The sequence below is a fragment of the Bos indicus x Bos taurus genome, chromosome 18 (genome assembly GCF_003369695.1).
Source record: "Bos indicus x Bos taurus breed Angus x Brahman F1 hybrid chromosome 18, Bos_hybrid_MaternalHap_v2.0, whole genome shotgun sequence".
Classification (NCBI taxonomy): domain Eukaryota; kingdom Metazoa; phylum Chordata; class Mammalia; order Artiodactyla; family Bovidae; genus Bos; species Bos indicus x Bos taurus.
Window position 1 is genome coordinate 25,743,766 of NC_040093.1, and position 19,629 is coordinate 25,763,394.

At 46.4% G+C, this 19,629-nt stretch overlaps 1 protein-coding gene across 1 annotated transcript in view; it reads right to left on the reverse strand.

Moving 5' to 3' along the window:
* HYDIN (HYDIN, axonemal central pair apparatus protein) overlaps positions 1-19,629 on the reverse strand; it is a 347,261-nt gene that overhangs the window by 55,889 nt on the left and 271,743 nt on the right. The window contains 12 exon segments of the mRNA XM_027516055.1: positions 1,127-1,226; positions 2,766-2,964; positions 3,584-3,756; positions 3,861-4,020; positions 6,748-6,867; positions 7,716-7,898; positions 8,129-8,349; positions 10,447-10,668; positions 12,645-13,180; positions 13,183-13,270; positions 15,151-15,313; positions 17,133-17,274. Coding sequence (XP_027371856.1) covers positions 1,127-1,226; positions 2,766-2,964; positions 3,584-3,756; positions 3,861-4,020; positions 6,748-6,867; positions 7,716-7,898; positions 8,129-8,349; positions 10,447-10,668; positions 12,645-13,180; positions 13,183-13,270; positions 15,151-15,313; positions 17,133-17,274 — 2,307 coding nt within the window.

Below are 19,629 nucleotides of genomic sequence, written 5' to 3' on the forward strand. Positions count from 1 at the left end.
CGTAAAGAGTTGGGATATAATGCATAAATTCATATTGTTATACTTTGTATTACATCATAATCATTTCCCCATGTAACGAAAATCTCCCCATGTGGTATTAACGGTTGCACAATATACTATGATATGGCTATTTCATAATTTACAATATTATTCCTACAATAATAATATTCCATTACAGATAGACACTTAGGGTATTCCTAATCTTCCATTATTATAAATAATGCTGTATGTAAGACCAATGACATCAAGGCAAACATGTAGCTCTAACATTCTATGAGTCGTGCTGAGTAGGAGACCTATCAGAGAAAGGAGGGCCCTAACCTGGGTGTTGGGGCAGTGTGGTAGGCAGAATAAGGCCTGGCACCTCCCCCATCAAAGATGCCCATGTCCTAATACCCAGAACCTGTAAATATGCCAGTTTATGTGGCAAGGGGGGAATTAAGGTATTAGATGGAATCAAGATTGGCAATCATCTGTCTTTAAAATAAGGGAGAATTTCCTGGAGTCTCTGGGGGGACCCCAAGTAATCACAATGGTTCATAAAGGCAGAAGAGAGAGACGGAAGTGGGAGAACCAGAGAGATGGCAGAGTGAGAAGGACTGGACCCAACATTGCTGGCTTTGAAGAGGGAGGAAGGGGACCACGAGCTGAGGGATGTGTGTGCCTCCCAGAAGGTGGAAAAAGCAAGGAAATGGGTTGTCTCCCAAAGGCTCCAGAAGGGACAGTAGCCCTGCAATACTCTGATTTTAGCCAAGGGAGAGCCATTTTGGACTGCTGACCTACAGAACTGTAAGATAATAGATCTGTATTGTTTTAAGCCACAAAGTTCGTGGTAATTTGTTAGGGTGGTGACAGAAAAGCAACATAAACAGGCAGATAAGAACTCACTCTCAGATGACTGCTCAGAAAAGAACTCTTCAAATTTTAAATTTTGACCACCCATTATTGTCTCCAGTTGGAGAGATTAATATTTGTAGTAACACTGCTAACATCACTTGAGTTTGCCCGCTATTTTCCTCAATTCCACCTTTCTCTCCAATAATCACTGGTCTTTCTCTACACAGGAAACACACTGCCCTAAAAGATGTGACCTCTAAACACTCTTTCTTTGGAGGGGTCAACAGACCTTTGGGGAAGGTGATGTCTAAGGCAACGTCATAGGACTCGGCGAAGATCAGGATGTTTTCAATCTGAACGACACCAACGAGGTTGTCTGCGTCCAAAACCTGTCAGGGTAAGAGACATTCTTTAGTGAGGGCAAGACCCGCAGGGTTCTTGGGAGTCGGAGACTAAAGAACCTGCAGGAGGGGATCATTTAGAAGGGGCTATGGTAAGAAACGTTTTTGCAATGTATTTAGTTTTTGTTTACTGAGCATTTGTGTAGGCTGAGTGTTCTTCGTAACATCCTTTGAGGGAGGGCTGGTACAGGCAATCAATAAAAGGTTGAGGAAGAGGGACTGCATTTTCCATCTTGTCTACTCCCTGGGTTTCAATAATCTGTATCACTGGCACTACCTTACTGAAGTTTGGGTTGTGAGTACACAGTAGGAAAGTCTTCTCTGAACTTTTAAGTCAGATAAACCTGAAGAGCATTTTTTCTGACAGTTGAAATGAAAATCTTTTATATTCTAAATTGCTTTAACTCATTTTATAAATCTGAACTGCTTTGTTCTTTATTTCTGATTCAACCTATGATAAAAGGGTCAGATTTTTCATATTAAATGAGAGCTTAATGTCTCTCTTTTGGAAATTTCAGATTAAAAAAAAAAAAGAACATCATTACTATTAAAGCTGGAAAAGTTGAAAAAATAAATAAAAGCAAGACTCCTAGCCTCCAGCTGACTTCTGTCCCCTCTATTGTCCCTGATGGCGGTACCTCTCCTGATTGCTGTCCCCTCTGTGGTCATCCGTGATGGTGGCACCTCCCTCACTGTCCTGAGGAACATCTGAACTGGTGTCAGTCTTTAGCTGGATCTGATTGTTGACTCTTGAGACTGACGACGGGGCAGTAAAGGGTCTGTGTTTCAAGGGGAAGAGCCACTGGGCAGTGGGTGTGGCTCCTTGTATCTGCCTGGAGACCACCTGCCTCTCTGCTGAAGCCCCAAGCTGGAAAGCTAAGTGGCCAGCTCCCCACGGCTGGTGTCTTATTAAGGGGCCAGGGGGGAAATCTGTAGCTGTCACCAAACTCAAGTTTTAATTCAGAGTTTCCATCTTTCCTTTCATCAAGCATTCTGCCAACGTTTCATGAAACAAATTGGATTGCTTGAGTTTACCTTCTTTCTTGTGATGCTCAGCCTCTGACAGAGAGGACAAGAAGGGCTGGCAGCAGGAGGGGAAGGTAAGACAAAGAACTTGGGTTGTCAGATCCAGAATTTATATAGTTCTTCTCTATTGACAGAGACCAAGTACCCAGAGCATCCTATTTCCTTTGCTACTCTACTGGATGGCAGGGGAAGGAGAGGGGGATTAAGTTTTGTAATTGGGGAAAATAAGGACAATTTAAGAGATACAGAAATCAAATAATGTTCACCAGAGTGCTTTTCAGAGTGACCAAAAAGCAAGGCATTTCCTCATGTGGATGTTGAAGGAATATAACCTGGGAAGAGAAGCAGAGCAGGGCGTTGTGGGTTGTCAAACATAGATTAGACGGGAGCATGTAACATGGAGAATTGCCTTGGTGTGTCAGTGAGTTGCTAGTGTGGGTGTCAGTGAACTCAATGTGTACACATCTTGGTGACCAGGTCTGAAGACATATGAAACCTCACCTCCAACCGGATTGCCTTCTTGACATTGACAGGTTTGGAGGGCTGGAACTGCACCTGAAGGCTATACTCAGACTTGGCGGCTATGATCCCCTGCATGGTGGACACGGTGAAGTCTTCGCCCAGGTGCTCCAGGCTGGTGATCCTCCAGGCCAGGGGCAGGAGTGTGATGTTGCGGAGAAGAACTGCCTTAGAGTCTTTTCTGCAGAGACCAAAGGAAATTCTGTCAATTTCAAACAATTCTGACTTATTATGGCAAGTCAGAAAAAACACTTCTGGTTATTTCAATTCATACCAGTTTATTACTATTTATTGCAGGGAACGGGGCTTACCTGTGATGATCAGGGAATGCAGGATACATGAATCAATATACTCACCCAGCTGCCTCAGAAATAAACATTCCCTATTTAGAATAATATAATTTCCATGAATGATTGTGTAAGTTCTAGGTCTGGTCTAGTGTTTTCTGCTTGTCCTCTAAATTTCTAGAGCCAAGATTCTTAACCTTTTAGAGTAATGGACTGAAAATCTGAAAAAAGCTAGCCCTTCTGAAAAAAACACAAATATGCACACACTTTGGCAGTTGATCTTAGAGAAGTCCTTAAACAGCCTGCAGTCCATTCACTGAACCCAAGCTGACAACCTGTGAACTCAGAGGGTTATCACCCATCCCGATTTGCACAGGACCAGAAGTCTCCTGGAATGGAGGACTTTCAACACTAAAACCAGGCAGGTCCCAAGCAGATCAGGATGAGTCGGTCGCTTTAGAACTAAATGTTCTTTAATTTCATTCCAGTCCTGGAATTATCTAGAACTCTGACCTGTGCAGCAAGAGCCGGTCAAAATGCAATTGTCTGGGATCCAGCTCCAATTCTGGGCGGACACCCTGGCAGCTTAACTTGAAGACAGCTGGCTCAGGGTTCTCCTTGATGCAGCAGACAATGCTGTCTTCAAAGACACCGACTGCAGTAGGGTAGGCCCATACATTTAGCATCTAATGCGAGAGTCAAAACAAAGAACATTTATATCCAGGATGCCAAGGCCTCAAACTTCAAAGGAAAGCCTTGCCCTGGTAGACTTGTTTCCACGTGACTGTACCTGCTTCTCATTGGGTTTCAGAATCATGTTGATGGGCTCCAGAAAGTAGGTGTTTGCTTTGATGTCATTCTGAAAACAGAAGTACACCTCCACGACCATTGGGGAGCTGTTCAGGATTGTCAGTGTCTCCATGTTGCCTGGGAACAAGGAGGACTTGTACCTGAAAGTGAACAGAAATTAGGGATGTGGCTGTGAGGACTGGCTGAGAATTCAGGTGGAAAAGCAGACTGTGAGGTGCAAGGCGATTTCAAAGGATCAAGTGGCTAAACAGAGGCAGTGGAGGCTACGAACACAAACCTTATGGTGAAGACTTGCAGCTGTGACCTGACTGCTCCCCCCTCAAACTCACCCCAAACCTTGGTCTCATCTTTAAGATGGGATGATAAAAATTCTTAGGATTTCAAGTATCAAATGAAATATCAAGAGTATATTTGATACTCTAGATATCAAGATGGAGCACCTAATGCTCTGAGGACAGCTGCAGATAACAAATGCCCAATAAATGGCAGTTGTTACTATGGCAAAGATTTCTAACTAAGAATTCTGCAGCTCTATCCTTCCCAGTGCTTATGCTTCCAAGAGAGATGATCATTTGAGTGGCCTGTTATTTCATATCTTAGAGAAGACCTCATTTACCACCTTTTCCTATACTCGCACAGGATGCTACTGTTTTGACACAGACACATTTGACACTGCTCACTGCTCAGGGCTGTTTCTGTTCCCTAGTACTTTAGGGAGAGACCCGCTGAGTGAAGCACTGTAAGCACTGCAAACTGCCCAGTTAAAGGTGCCAAACAGAAAGGCAGCCAGAGAAGGCACAGGGAACATCAACGGACACACGCATCGCTGGAGGTGACAGCACAGGTCAGGAAAGCATGGCACCACTGTGCCCACAGACAGTCTGAAGAGCTCTGGACAGTCTGGACAGTCTGCAATGAAGGGAGGAAGGAGAAGGCATGGCAGAGATTAAATCCGAGAGACAGAGCTTTCTCTGTGTAACTGCCAGAGAGGTGGTGGCCTTCATATCTCACTGTTAATTATCACCACCAAGCACTTTGCTAAAAGTTACATGTGTACTCTCTAGTTCGGTCTTTCCAAAACTGTGCAGTAGGGGCTATTATTTTCCTGTTCTGCACATGAGGATGTTGAGGCTCAGCAAGACTTAAAAGATAAATGATACTTATTTAGGGACCACTGTAATTGCCCTTCTGGATCACGGCTGTCTGGCCTCATACCCTACTTAATTCCAACGCTGCTCTGAACACAGGCCTCTCTGAACCGGCCATCATTTCCCTGAATCCCACCTCCGGCTGCTGATGGGTGCACATCACATCCATCAACCTGACTCCCACCCCTTCTCTTGTCTAAGCCTTTCTACTGGGTCTTAAGGATCCTCTCCATCAGCAGGTAACTCTCTTCAACTTCATTTTCTAGTCCAATATCTTAGGAAATAAACAGGAGATTATGAAGGGAATGGAGAACTAACGGCTCATTAATTTCACCAAGTAAGCATAGAAATAATCACTTGCCACTTATCACAATAAATGCTAGATGGAATTAAGACATGGTTGAGATCCTGGTTCTGTTTTTGGTCTCACCTTCCTGCCTATATAATAAGCAACTTATATATGACTAAAAAAAAAAAACTTGTATCACTAAATATTTATGACCATTAACCTTAGCTGGACCCCCAGTTCTGCCAGTTAATTTTAATCTATTTCTATAATATTCTCCCTCTCCTACTTTGCACAAAACCTATTAATACCTACTCCACTTTCCCAACATTTTAAACTTCCTTCCACTTGCCTCACTGTTAGGGATGACCTCACATCATTCACTATGGAGAAAATGGTTGCGTGGGAACCTCCTCACCATTCCAGCCAAACCTGTGACCCTGCCTGCACCTGCGGCCATATCACCTTCCTCCGATGTGATGACGGTCCCTCTTCCTGGCAAAGCCAGCATCTCCACCTCTCGTGTTGTTTCAGGGAGCTGCACCACTCACCGCCCTGACTTTCTCTGGAAACTCTAGCTTCTTCCTCCCTACTTCCCCCTTGACATCTAAACATCATAAGAACAACAGTGAACGAACAGCCTTCCCCGCACTCCAGGTCTCCCTCCTGTCCTCAGCTGCCTCCATCTCCCTTTACAGTCAAGCTTTTCCAAAGAACCACCTTCACACTCTGTCTCTATTCTCTCACCTCCCACTCCTCAACTCACTGTACTTGGGTTTCATCCTCAGAAAGCCCTGAGAGGGTCCTATGCCTTCCATTTGTTAAGCCCCATGGACGCTGATGTCATTACCTTTCCACCCTCCCTGCCACAATCAACATGGATGGCCACGCCCTCTTCTCGTGGCTCCAGGACACCATGCTCCCCCGGTTTCCACCAGTAGCCCCTGCCCTCTTATCTCTTGTGAGTGGTAGAATTCTTTAGGGCTTCATCCATGGTCCTTCTCGCCTTACTGTGTACTCTCATTTAGGTGATCTCATCAGACCCATGGCATTTTTTTGTCTTGAAACAGACTCTCCTCTGAGAACCAAAACCACATAGACTATGCCTTGCTTTCTGTGGCTTCTAGCTGTATCTCTCGAGCATCTCAAACTGAACACACACCCAAGTAAACTCTACATTCTACCCTTCCCCTACCCAAACTGGGTCTTCCTCTAGGCCACCCCATCTGGGAAAACAGTGTCCTCAATCACTTGAGAGCTTAGCAGAAACTTGTGGCACAAGAACACACTTCTCCTGATCTGTGGAGCAGGGCTGCCTGAGGCAATGTCATTAAGAGCTGGATCTACTATTAATACACAGGCACCCTGGCTTGTACTCCTCATGCATCCAACCCAGGGGTCTGAAATCTGCTTTGAAATAATGGAACACTTACTTATCTCTTGATTTCCCACAAAGCAGTGGTCCGAAATGAAACCTCTCTGTGCTCACAATATACTTCTTAAAGATGACCTCATTTGCCTTCATTTCCATCTTCCGCTGAGGGAATACCACCCTGAACACAGAGGAGGAAGAGGAGAGGAGAAGTGTCTGAATGCCTCCACATGATGTATACAGGAACCCAACATTCTCTGTTCAGCAAAGGGTCCAGGAGTCTGGAGACGGAACAACTCTTAATTTGAGGACATTTCTGGAACGACTCTTAATTTGAGGACATTTATGGAACCAACCCTGAGGGAAGACAGTACAGTTTGAATCTGAGAAAAAAATATTCCCAGTAGTGTCTTTCATAATGGGGCTGATGATGAAACTGAGCTGGACTTCCTGTTCTAGTGTGCCTAGCTAGAGAAAGTCCTGAGAAACCCTAAGGAAATCTAGTTCGGGTGGATCTTAACCAGCTTCTGAGTTCCCTGTCTGAAGTGGCCCCTTGGTGAGAATTGCAAAAAAAAAAAAAAAAAAAAAACTCCTCTAGGTGTACAAGCTATAAAAAGTCCCCTGGCTTGCTCAAGCCAGGGGCCTTTTTGTGGTGCATAAGGGGCCCAGTGTTTGGTACTCAGGAAAAAAATCTGCCTGTGGAGATACCCACATATACTGAGGTTATAGGATAAAAGTCCTACAGCAAATATAAAATCTGTTTATATATGCTTAATAGTTAAATAAACAAACTAACTTCACACAGGAAGATATCCCCTTGCCCTTCACATCTGCTAGCATTCTATTTTAGCCACATGGTACCGTGTCATTTCTGTGACTCAGTGTCCGTGGCTCTGGAGCCCAGTATAAGAGGGCCTGGGATGCTGCCCTGGTTCCACATTTCTATTAAGACACATTTTGTTCAAAGTCCCATGGGGGGAAACAAAAATGTATCTGCCAATCTTTTCTTTAAGAACAAAATACACTCACTTTGGGTCTTGGCAAATGTATGGGTAAGTGCAGACACCTCGGCAGTAAAGCTGGTACTGGCGGTGAGTTCCAAGGATCTCAAAGTTAAATGTTTGGTCAAAAATCCCAAGATCGTTGGAACAGAAGTGTAGGCGCAATGTCACCTCACCGTTGGCAGGCACGATCCACCGGAAATGATTCAGCCTGAAAATGACCACACATGCTTTTACTGTGAGGATGCTTCCTTTGGGCCAAGAGAAGACAGGACTGTTGCCTGGGAGAAGTCCGGTCCTGCTGCAGTTAGGCATGGCGATCCTTGACCGCCATGGAGGTCCTTAACAGTCAGGACAACCTGGTTCCCATCTGAGGCTGTGACAGCCACACCCTCATTTGGAGCTTCGGCCTTCCCCTCCCTGGGTGGCTCCGAGGCCCACCTGGTGAATTTCTCCTGGGAATGCTGCCCAGATAAGTTGTTCTGCTCTACGTCTGACAGCGGAGCAATGGTTCCGGAAGTTCCTGCAGAAAGGCCCTTCCTATTGAAGGCCATTCGACGTTTCTCCTTCTGAGTCTCACGCGGCTGATCCGTTTTTTCTTTCTCTTTTTCTTTCGTTTTCTGTTTGCTCCCTTTAGATGAGGTGATTTGCTCCTCCTGGGTCTTAAATTGAAAATGAGTACAGGGTCTTAAACATTCATCCTACGACCACAGAAGCAGGAGACAGGAATGCCCATGACACTGCCTGCGGTTTGGAGTGACCTTTCTGCCTGCAGTCTGGGGTGACCTCACCAGGTTCAAGATGCTGGCGACTGCTGAGAATGGCAGGGCCCAGACTATGACACTACTGTAGGATAGAAGTGTGGAGACGAGTCTAGAGCTTTCCCTGGTACCCAATTCCCTGAAGGGAGGCCAAAGCTCCAGAGAAAGCTGGAAGCTGGTCTGGAGTGTGTTCCCATACTGCATTTTGTTGTTGTGCTTCTGTAGTATTTTTTTTTAATCTATATTTCTCATTCCCTCCCAATCACACTGATTTTTTTTCATAGACCAAATCTGTATCATGACAGAATATTCCATAGTCTGCAAATCTTTTGACTGTTCTCAGAGTGTCCCTTAAAACTTACTTATTTCCTGTATTTCATGTAAGTTGAAAAAAAGATTTAAAAACTTGATTAGATTCAGAGAGGATGCTGTGTGCATCATACTCTGTCACACTGGGGGACAAATGATGTCAGGTTGACTCACGATTACAGACGCAAAGGGTATCTGTGTGGCTGCAGTGATGCTCGCAGATCTTGGCCATGGCAAAGCGGACTTCCCTCTCTGCAGCCAGCCAGCCACCCATGGGACGACGCTCTGGCTCAGAGTGAGTGTCTTGTTCTCCAGAAAACCAGCACTCCAGGAATCCCCTGGCACTCCTTAATCAAGGACTCCTACGTCATTGGGGATATCAGAACAGTGCCTTTCTAATTCTACCATTCTTTCTATAATTTCAGCTGTCATTCTCCTAGAAAGAAGAGCTTTCCTTCATGTACTGGAGATGAGCCTGAGTTCCTTCTAAAACTGTAAGTTAAAGAAAGCTAAACTCTTTCCCCTTAAGGTTCAATTTTCAGAAAAGAGGTTGGTGTAATAGTCACCTCTGATGGTGGCAATATTTTCTTTTTTACCTTTTCATTGGACTCTGCCCAAGTAAGGCCTGCTCACCAGTGCTGAGACCTGATGTTGATTGTCTATTTACTTACCAAACTTAAGTTTGGGGCTCTCTGTTACCTAATTGAGGTGTAAGCAGGGCCTATAGATAACTTTATTTGCTGCTGATTTTGTTTTTTTGCTAACATGCATGGTTTATAGGAAGAAAGCTAGGAGGCAATTCAAATTTTGGTCCCCATACTCCTCTTTGACCACCTTATGTGAAGAACCAACTCATTGGAAAAGATCCTGGTGCTGGGAAAGATTGAAGGCAGGAAGAGAAGGGGACGACAGAGGGTGAGATGGTCAGATGGCATCACCAATGCTACGGACATGAGTTTGAGTAGGCTCTGGGAGTTGGTGATGGACAGGGAAGCCTGGCGTGCTGCAGTCCATGTGGTCACAAAGAGATGGACATGACTAAGCGACTGAACTGAACTACTCCTCTGGGAACAGAAAGCCCCTCTGTAATTTTTAATATCCATGCATTCTTCATATTACTAGTCAAATCTATTTTTCTTTTTTTATTTATTCCATTAACTGTATATGTAAAAATCAATTTTATACTTTTACATGATTTCATTTTGATCACTTATCCTTTTAATCTAGGTGGAATTACTTTTACTGCACTGTATCAGGCAAGAAGATAAAAAGCAACTTTATCCAAAATATCCAATCTTCCCCATATAATTTCTTAATAGTCTTTTCTTTCTCTAATGATGTGTGTTTCCTTGTGTCTGTTGACTCTTGTATTCTTCTGCACTGTGTGAATTACCTTAGCTTCACAATACATTCTGCTACCTTTTTAAAAGAGCTTGTTTCACACTTTTTTTTTTTTTTGTAAATGGGCTTCAGAGCAAATCAACAAGTATCATTTTTAGTCTCTTCTTGGGGGCATAGGAAGAGTCAGACCCAGGGAAGGTGCAGCTTAGGGAGGCTCAGGTGGAATCCCAAGTGAGTGGAGGCAAACACCCCAGTGAGCTTGACATCAACCCCGGGCTTAATTTTTGGCCACATGGAGGGCCCATGTGAAGTCTTGCCAAGGTCAGGAGGATAAGTTTCTCCATTTACCTTTGAGGAGCCTGGGGTGGTTGAAATCTCTGTTTCTGCTTCCACTTCTCTTTTCTCCTCTATCAGGGAGAAGTCTTCAGAGGGTGGAGTTATAAACACGAAATGCTTCAGGATTTCTGTCATGGCCAAAGGCTGTCGCTTCACAGGGTAGGAGATGATTGAGTATAAAGCAGGTGGTGGGATAGGTGGTCCAGAGGAACCCAGGCCCAAGATGTCTAGGATCTAAAGAAAAATATCAAGATGAATTTCTGGTGTAGAGGGCAGGCTACCCCTAACAGCCTCCCTGAAAGAGCACAGGATGGTGAGACCCTCCCTCCTTTCTCTCAACTTTCTCAGGAGACGCCCTGATATAGGCATGTGTCAGGGATGGTGTATAATGGGCCTCTGACACAGCTCTGTAGGTCTTTCCAGACCCCACACCTCCAGACTCAGCTGGGGCTCTTGCTATGGGCTTCAGGCTCCCTCTCTTATCATAACCTTTGTCACTTTATTATGATTGCTTGGTGGTCTATCTCTGCAACTGGACTGTAAAGTTCATTAGGACTGGAACTAGGGTGATATAGCACATGGCCTAGCACACAGCTGGGACTCAAACCTCTGTTTAAAGAGACCATCTCTTAATATTCTGATGTCTATAGTATAGAGCTGTTTCATTTATTTTCAGATCCCCTGTTAACATTTCTTCTACCTTTAAGTGTTCTTTCTTTTCAAAGATAAAAGAGAGTTAGGGCTAGAGCAGGTCATATACAGCAAAGAAAAAAAAAAGTGCATCAAAGTTCTGGGAATGGGGTGAAAGATGGGAATGGAGAGAGAAGTCAAAAAAGAAACTTGAGAGAGTCAACTTATTCCTGTAGCATTCCCCATTCTACTCTGATATATAATGAATGAGAGCCATCCAGAGCAGATGGCTTCAAAATCTGGTAGCAATTTTCTCCTCAGCTTGTAAAACCCTCAGAAAAAGGATGCTATCCCTTGATTAATTGTTGTCATCACAACCATGAGGCCACCTGAGTGGACCAAACAGGCTATTAGTTCGAGGAAGTAACTATCTTCATGTAATCCTGTGTTGCTAATTCTCTTGGTCAGAAAGTTGAAGACACTTCCTGACTAACATGTAGCTAGAGTTAACTCCCAGGATTCAGAATATCTGTGAGGAAAGCGATGAATAATTTGCATCCCCTATTAAATTAATAGAGGCAGGAAGTTCTTTAAACAAGTCTAACTCGTGGTTCCTCTCAGGCTCTGCTCTCTACTTCTAAGGTTGCATCTCAGTTCAGTTCAGTTCAGTCGCTCAGTTGTGGCCGACCCCATGAATTGCAGCATGCCAGGCCTCCCTGTCCATCACCAACTCCCGGAGTTCACTCAAACTCACATCCATCGAGTCAGTGATGCCATCCAGCCATCTCCTCCTCTGTCGTCCCCTTCTCCTCCTGCCCCCAATCCCTCCCAGCATCAGAGTCTTTTCCAATGAGTCAGCTCTTCGCATGAGGTGGCCAAAGTACTGGAAGGTTGCGTCTAGTTTCTGATAAATACTAAACTAAACCAGTGGGTAGACTGAGGCCCCCCTGTTCAAATCTGGCTTGCCGCCTGCTTTTGTGAATCAAGCTGTATCTGAACAGAGTCATCTCCAGTCATATCCATTATTGGGGGTGGGTGTTTGGGACACAGACTATATGACCTGTAGCCGCAAATATTTGTTTTTTGGTGTTTCACCGATAAAGTTTGTCATGGGATGAAAGGTTATAATAACCATTCCCTCCAAATCACTGCCAAAGGGGTTTCTGAATATGATGCTTTTGTTTCTAGGAACAAGAAGCCATCTGGTCGTATAATTTCTGTCATGGTGGGAAGCTTATGGGAAAGAAATTTTAGAATAGTTGAGCCATTTGCATAACCCCTGAAGTGTACCTGCCTTGCCAACCCATAACACAGTATTGTCAACACTAAAATTAACTTTATGAGTGGCTTTTTATAAGGTTAGATGGAATAGTTTAGATCTGTGGAACTTCCTATGGATACTTCATCACATAGAAAAAGGTCCTTTTAGCCATTTTTGTTTTATATACAAAGGGATATCAGAGATGAATGGAATTAAGGGGATCTGGATTTTGTGTTAAAAGCACATTTACAAGGACTAGCTCTGTACGTCTGCCTGGCTACCTGACCGTTACATCTCTGTCTTGGAGGAAAGTCTGTACCTGTTCCCCTTTAGGAAGCCTCTCATTTTCCAGAGCCTGCTTCCAGCTCGAGCCTTCGGAGTCAGGCGTCTGGATGTTTATGAACGGCACACCCAGATCCTTCTTCCCTTCGTGGTCCTCCTCCTCGCCCTCGCCTCCGTCGCTGCGCTCCTCCTGGGCGCGGAGCTTCTCCAGCCGCTCCCTCTCGGCCCTCTCCCGCTCCAGGCGCTCCCTCTCGGCTCGCTCCTTCTCCGCGCGCTCCCGCTCCCGGTCCCTGCGGCCTCGGCGTCCACCCGAGGGAACCTGGCGCTGGTCGGCCCCATCCTCATGGCTCATGTCCTCAGCACCGATGTGATGCAGCAGAACTCCTTGCTTCCGGTCCCAGTACGTGAGGATGTTCTGGATGTCCTTCAGGGTCAGCTCGAAGGTCTTAAACTTCTGGGCCACGTTCTTGTCAGTGTCCTTCGGAAGGTCCCCCTCACTGTCTTCTTGCTCCTGGACAAGAGGAAACCAAAGCGTGTTGATATCTGACAAGAGGTTCCTCCTCCTCTTATCCATTCTTCCTTCTCCACAGCTACCTGCTCTCTGACGGACACTTTTCTTTCTACTGCATCAATCTTCACCTCTAGTTTGGAAAAAGTAAGAATCTAGAAGGCAAAAACACATAAAACATTCTTAAAACAGTTCTTTCGGGGAGAGCAAATTGCAAAAGAAGGAGAAAGAGGGCACTGTGCTTTGTAAGATGGCCTCATAGGATTCCAGCCCCTCATATACACGCCAGGGCTGTGCCTATGGATTGTGTGGGGGCCTTTCTCAGAAGATTCACTCTGTGGTCCTGCCTTGTCTTGGAGCTGGCTGGGGCCGGGCATTATGCATAGCAGCTGTAATGTTCACTCCTGGCTGACAGCTGCTGCTCTGAAGGATCAACAGGAAAAGATGCTCAAGACGAGCCTTTCCTCTGGAGAGGCCACTGAGTCTAGTGGTCCAAACCTGGTCTCACAATTGTTAGCTGTGTGACCATGGGTGAGCAAGCCACATCTTTGGCCCACCTGTATTGTGTTGACAGTAATATTAATAACTACCCCAGAGGACCACTGAAAGTTAAATGTGTGAGTACATGTAAAAAGTTTATAACAGTGTCTGTCACAGAGTAAAAGGTCTCATAGTGCCAAGTTATTAAAATTATACAGATTATGTATACAGATTAATCAGTGCTGCTGGGGACAGACAGGGTTTCAGAATCTGGCTACACTCCAGCCTCTTAAACAAACCTGTATTTTAGCTAATGAACCTTGCAGAGAGAAACCAACCTTATTCTTTTTCTTACTGCTTTGTGGGTTCTGATTGTCTCCCCTCCTGATGAAACCCTCCAGGAGGCTTCACAGGTCTGGGGGTTCTTCTTTGATGACATACAGTCCAGTTCAGCCCAGTGACATTCTTCTCTTGCCTAAGCTCAGGTGTGGAGGCATGAGAGGCCCAGGCTGGTTATCCCCTCTCTGCACTGCATCAGCTCCCCGCTAAATGTCCGTCTCTACAGCCTGGAGAGAGCTGACACAACAGTACTGGCAACGCTGTCTCCTGGAGTGGGTGGATCGCCTTATTTGTGTGGGTGAGGGGAGGGCGGGGTGCCTGCTGTATGTTCCCATCTACAGAGTTCTGCCTAGATATCCTGTTCCAAGTGGAAGTGGACTGAGTGTGGAAGAAGCGCCTACTGAGGGGAGGACTTGCATTTGGAAACTTGCAGGAGCCTGTTTCTTATCCTTGTTTTGGTGCCTAAGTTTTAAGTGCTCAGACATGCTCCTTCCTGAGCTCTACCTGATGCGGACTCCTGGACACTGATTCCTCTGCTCTTCCATCTGCCTCCTGGGACCAGTCTGCACCTCGTCTGGGAGTCTAGCTTTAGTTTTACCCTCAGAACTCTCGGGGCTGGAGTGGCCACTGTGCACCCCAGCTAGCACAACCCTCAGCCACTAGCGCCACCCTGGACGTTGCTCTGGCCAGTCTGCACCAAGCCTGGGTACCGTGTATCACAGTGGGCAGAGACGTGACAGGCAGACTGATACTCACAAGGGTAGCTTATGCTGGAGCATCTCCCTTGACTGCGGTCAAGGATCAGCTCCTGGTTGAACACACTGACTTGGTGGCTCACTGCAAACAGCTCTTCACCACCAGTCTATTTAAAACCATCCAGGGGGCTGCAGGAGACAGCAGAAGGAGCCAGATTTGTGCACACACACAACTGTTACAGCTCGTCCTGTTAAATTCTGGATGGGGTTCACATCTCTGAACCTCTGAGGAAGGACAGGATGTAACAGGACAGGATTATGGGAAGCACAAGAAAGCACGGGACACACAGTCAGTGCTCAGAAAATGCTGATCCCTCTCCTCCTGCCTTTTGCTCCACCACAGAGTCTACACAGTCCTAGGCCAGCTTTCTGGAGGGGAGAAGTGCTGGGCTGATATGCTAGCTGTGGTGGTGGGCCACTCTGCACCTGCCTGCCGCTGAGGGGCCAGGGAGGGTTGCTACCTGCCGGCTTGGTATCTGAGATTTCTTCGTGGACGGCTCCTCCTTTACGGGTCCCTGCTTTGGCTTTTTATTCTTCCGTTTTAGCTCATCTTCTTCCTTCTGTCGCTCAAGTTCCTGCTGTAGCTTCTTTTCCTGCATCTCCTTTGCCAGTCTCTCTAGCTCCCTTCATTAAGTCAGGCAGAGAAGAAAAGAGTTCAGAGGGGCCTGCCCGAGCCCCTCCCCTGCTGCAATCACCTGGTGGGGGAACGTGGCGCGGAGCTTTCTTCAGCACAAAAACCAGGAAAGAACAAAAGAAAGCTGGATATTATAGGAAGGAAGGAAGATGGAAGGGAAGAGAAGAAAAGAAGGGAAGAAAGGAGGAAAGGATGGCTCACATCTACCTTTGAATAGTCATTTAGTAAAACTGATAACTGAAGCTCAACTAAGAGGAATTCTCAACTGATCTCTAATTCTATTTCAATCTCGTTTCACAGGAGAGTGAGGCAAGGGCTGTAAACAAGCTGGATGTTATCACCCTTAAAAACCAACTTTCAAAGATTGTTCTGATATCAGTACAGATGAGGCCCAGCTTTCTACACTCATGTCTGAGGTGTAGACAAGAAGAAATGATGTTTTTCACAGCGGTCCCCACTGTGGCCCACTTGGAGCCATGGAGCTAGAGCTGAAGGCCACGTTCCTCTCCTTCTCGCCCTTTCTTTCCTTTCCAGCTATGGATTCAGCCGTGTCTGCCCTGCTGCTAATGGCAGAGAGGGCTCCAAGCCTGGGCACCATGTATAAACAAAGAGTGGAGGGGATGGCATTTCTGAAGATACGGAATCCATTTATTTTTATCTCTGGGAATCCCTGATTGTTCCTGGCTGCTGTGGCTCTCTGCTCATTGAAGTTGACTCATCATTACTTCATCACTTCGTGTGTGTGCGCGTTACAAACAAGTCACTGCTGAGCTCTAAGAATCAGATTTGGATTTTCTAAGTCCACTGTGAGAAGAATGCCTGAAAGTAAATGACCTGAATGAGAAAAAAAAAAGCGATTTTTTTGGAATCCCAAAGCTGGGATTCCTGAGGCCCAGGCATGTTTACAGTAGACCATGCATGAGATGTGGGTATATATATATATATATACTGATACTGTAGAGTACATAAAAGCTCTTTGGGGGCCAGCGGGAGGAGTCTGGAGGTAGGGGGAGAGGAGAAAAGGGGATTAAATTATAGGTAGCATCTTGCCCCCCACCACCAGTGTTTGGAATCTTAGGGAGGGGTAGGCAGTAGACCCTCCTCCCTCCCTTGGCATGTCTGAAGATCTGAGGACAGGACACTGCCCACCTGTATTGGAGACAGCGTGAAATCATGGACCATGTCTCGTGGGTGGTATGGAGGGGATTCAGTCAGTCCCGTGTGGTCCCCAGGGATGGGCACAGAAGGTGGCTGAGAGCACTGGCCTGGGAGCCTGCCCAGGGTCTCTGCTGAACTGCCCAGGCTAAGGAGCAAGTGGGAGTGGCAGTCAGACCTCGGGATGGACGGCACCACCAAAGGCCAGGATGCTGGCCAGGAAAGGAGGAGAAATGGCTAAGTTATGGAGGGCAACCACCATGCCCACGTCACAAGAGTGGCCCCCTGGGTCACCATCTCTGGACACCTGAGCACAGAGGCTGATGAGCCGCAGCTCTCAGGGAAGCCAGCAGGAGATTAGGGGCCAGAAGCCCCTCCTCTTTTTACACTACAGCCTCTAGCCCTGGGTCCCACAGGTCCCCCAGAAAGAAGGAAGGACAGGAGAATGGAGACGTGGGAAGGCTGCAGCAACCAGCACCCTGGTTGTGCAAGATACCTGTTTCTGCTCTCAGCAAGTCATCCTCCCAGGTCTCCTGCGGCCATTGCTGCCTCCTCCCTGGCCCCGGTGACCCTAGTCTCCAGGATGGGCCGTGTGCCTGATGGAAACTGCTCCCAGTGGCAGTGCTTCCCTTCTGACCAGCCCCGGACACTGACCTCCTCTTCCTCTCCCGCAGGGCTTGTTGAACCTCTCGGTTGAAGGTTATTTTCTCCTCCTCTGTCAAGGCATCATATTCTTCCTCATCCATGCTTTGGAGACGCTCCTTCTCTCTCTTCTGCGCTTCTCTGCGTTTGTGCTCTGTGGGGAACAAACAGGAGGGTGGGAAAAACTCACTCACCACGTTTGGCTGCGGGGACCCCAGTGGTTTAGCTCTTGCCTAAGCAGGCTGTGGTGCGTGTGTGACAACGAGAGGCAGTGGGTACCACAGGTGGCCTCCTAATCTCTGCTGGGCTTTCCTGCACTCATACAGTTCCCACAATGGTTTCCACCTGTGGTGGGCTGAACAGAGGCCCCAAAGAGATCCACGTGCTAATGCCCAGAACCTGTGAATATGTCACATTACATGGCAGAAAGAACTTTGCAAATGTAATTAAATTAAGGATCTTGAGTTGGCGTGATTACCCTGGATTATCTGAGTGGGCCCAATATAATCACAGAGGTCCACCCGAGGCAGGCAGGAGGGTCAGGGTCAGAGAAGAAGAGCGGACAATGAGGCAGAGGTCAGAGAGTTGCGAGGTAGGAACCACGAGCCGAGGAATGCAGGGGGCCTCTAGGAGCCAGAAAAGGAGACGAGGATTCTCCCCTAGAGCCTCCAGAGGAACATGGCCCTGCTGACACCTCAATTTTAGGACTTCTGACTCCCAGAACTGTCAGAGAACAAATCTGTGGTGAGTCATCAAGGTTGAAGCAGTGTATTACAGGAGTAATAGGAAAGTAACATACCACCCACTGACTTTACCCATTACTAACACAAGCCACCAAAGTGCTCAGGTGACAGAACTGTCAACTTCCACACCCTGCAGGTTCCAGGTCCTGAAGTGTGGTTCACACTTGGCACGAAGGCTCTGGGCTGCTTCTGCACATGTTGCAGGCACCCCAGTCTTTCCTCATGCCTCCCTAAGTTTGAGCTTTGGGCTCAGAGATCTACATCTTGAGTTCTTAGTCTCTAACACTTACAGAGGATAGTAACAGATCAGAATAATAATTCTTCCTTCACAGGGCTGTTGTGGGGATCAAATAAGCAATCATGTAAGGCGCCTAGCCCAGTGCCTGGCACATTCATAAATGTTCAATAACAACTAGATTCTAATATAATAATATTGTATGCTGCCTCAGGACTTTTTAAAATGATTAAGGGAATAGGAACCTATACTGAAACTGTGAAAACTACAGGCAATTGAGAAAATGAAAAGAGATACTTTCTTTCAAAAGTTGATTGTTGATGGGAAATGAGTTTTCTGGAAACTAGGAATCTGGAGGTTGAAATATTGCTGAAAGATGCCTGGTCAATCTCTGGATGAGAATAAAAGGAAGCAGTCTTTGAGTTCTGCTTTGACCCCTGGGTTGGGAAGATCCCCTGGAAAAGGGAAAGGCTACCCACTCCAGTATTCTGGCCTAGAGAATTCCACGGACTGCATAGTCCATGGGGTCGCATAGAGTCAGATTCAACTGAGCGACTTTCACTTCACTATGAACTAAGATAGCTCAGTGTTTGTAAATATTTCCTTAAAAGGAAAAGGTGCAGACTGTTCTGGAAGACAGAGGCAAGGCTGAGTGAGGAAGGGCAGTGATATGACCGGAGCTGAGGCTGAAGCAGGATTCTGCCTCTGAGGGGTAGCGCCGTCCTCTCCCTTGGGGGCCAAGATCTCCTGGGTCTGCTTTTGTCTAAATTTGGAACTTAAGCTAACATTACTTTCTTTGTGTATGTGTGTATGGGCTTTTCAATCATTGAATATTTTTTACAGGCCACTGGAATGACAAAAAAGCAAAGAACTCAGAGTTACACAGATCTTACTAATATGCTCTGTGATCTTACACAAAACTTTTGATATCTGTGAGCCTCGTTTTCCACATCTGTAGAGTGGGGGCAATAATCTTTGTCAGGACTAAATGACCCAAAGTGTCCTTTAAAGACATTTTAAGTGTACACAATCTGCTGCAGTGCCTGGTACACAACAGGCTAGAATGTAGAAACTGTTTCCTCAAGTTACAAGCTCTACTCTGGTCTTACAGGAAATTCACAGTGGGCTTAAAACCGACAAGCTAATGAATGGGTCACCTGAGTAAGGATGGGACCTGTGATGTGGCCCTCTCAGTCAGTGCTCAGTTGCTCAGTCACGTCTGACTTTTTGCAGCCACATGGACTGTAGCCAGCTAGGCTCCTCTGTCCATAGGACTTTTCCGGCAAGAATACTGGAGTGGGTTGCCATCCAGGAGACTGTCCCAACCCAGTGACTGAACCTCCTGTACTTCTGCATTGGCAGGTGGATTCTTTACCACTGAGCCACCTGGAAGCCCTGTGATACCCTCAGGTAGGCTGTAATTATAGAGAAGATGAAGGGATGTAATGTGATGTCGGGGGAAAGAGGAAGATGCCTATGGTGAGAAGAGCTGGGTTCCATCCTTCCTTCTATAATCTCTCAACAGGTCACT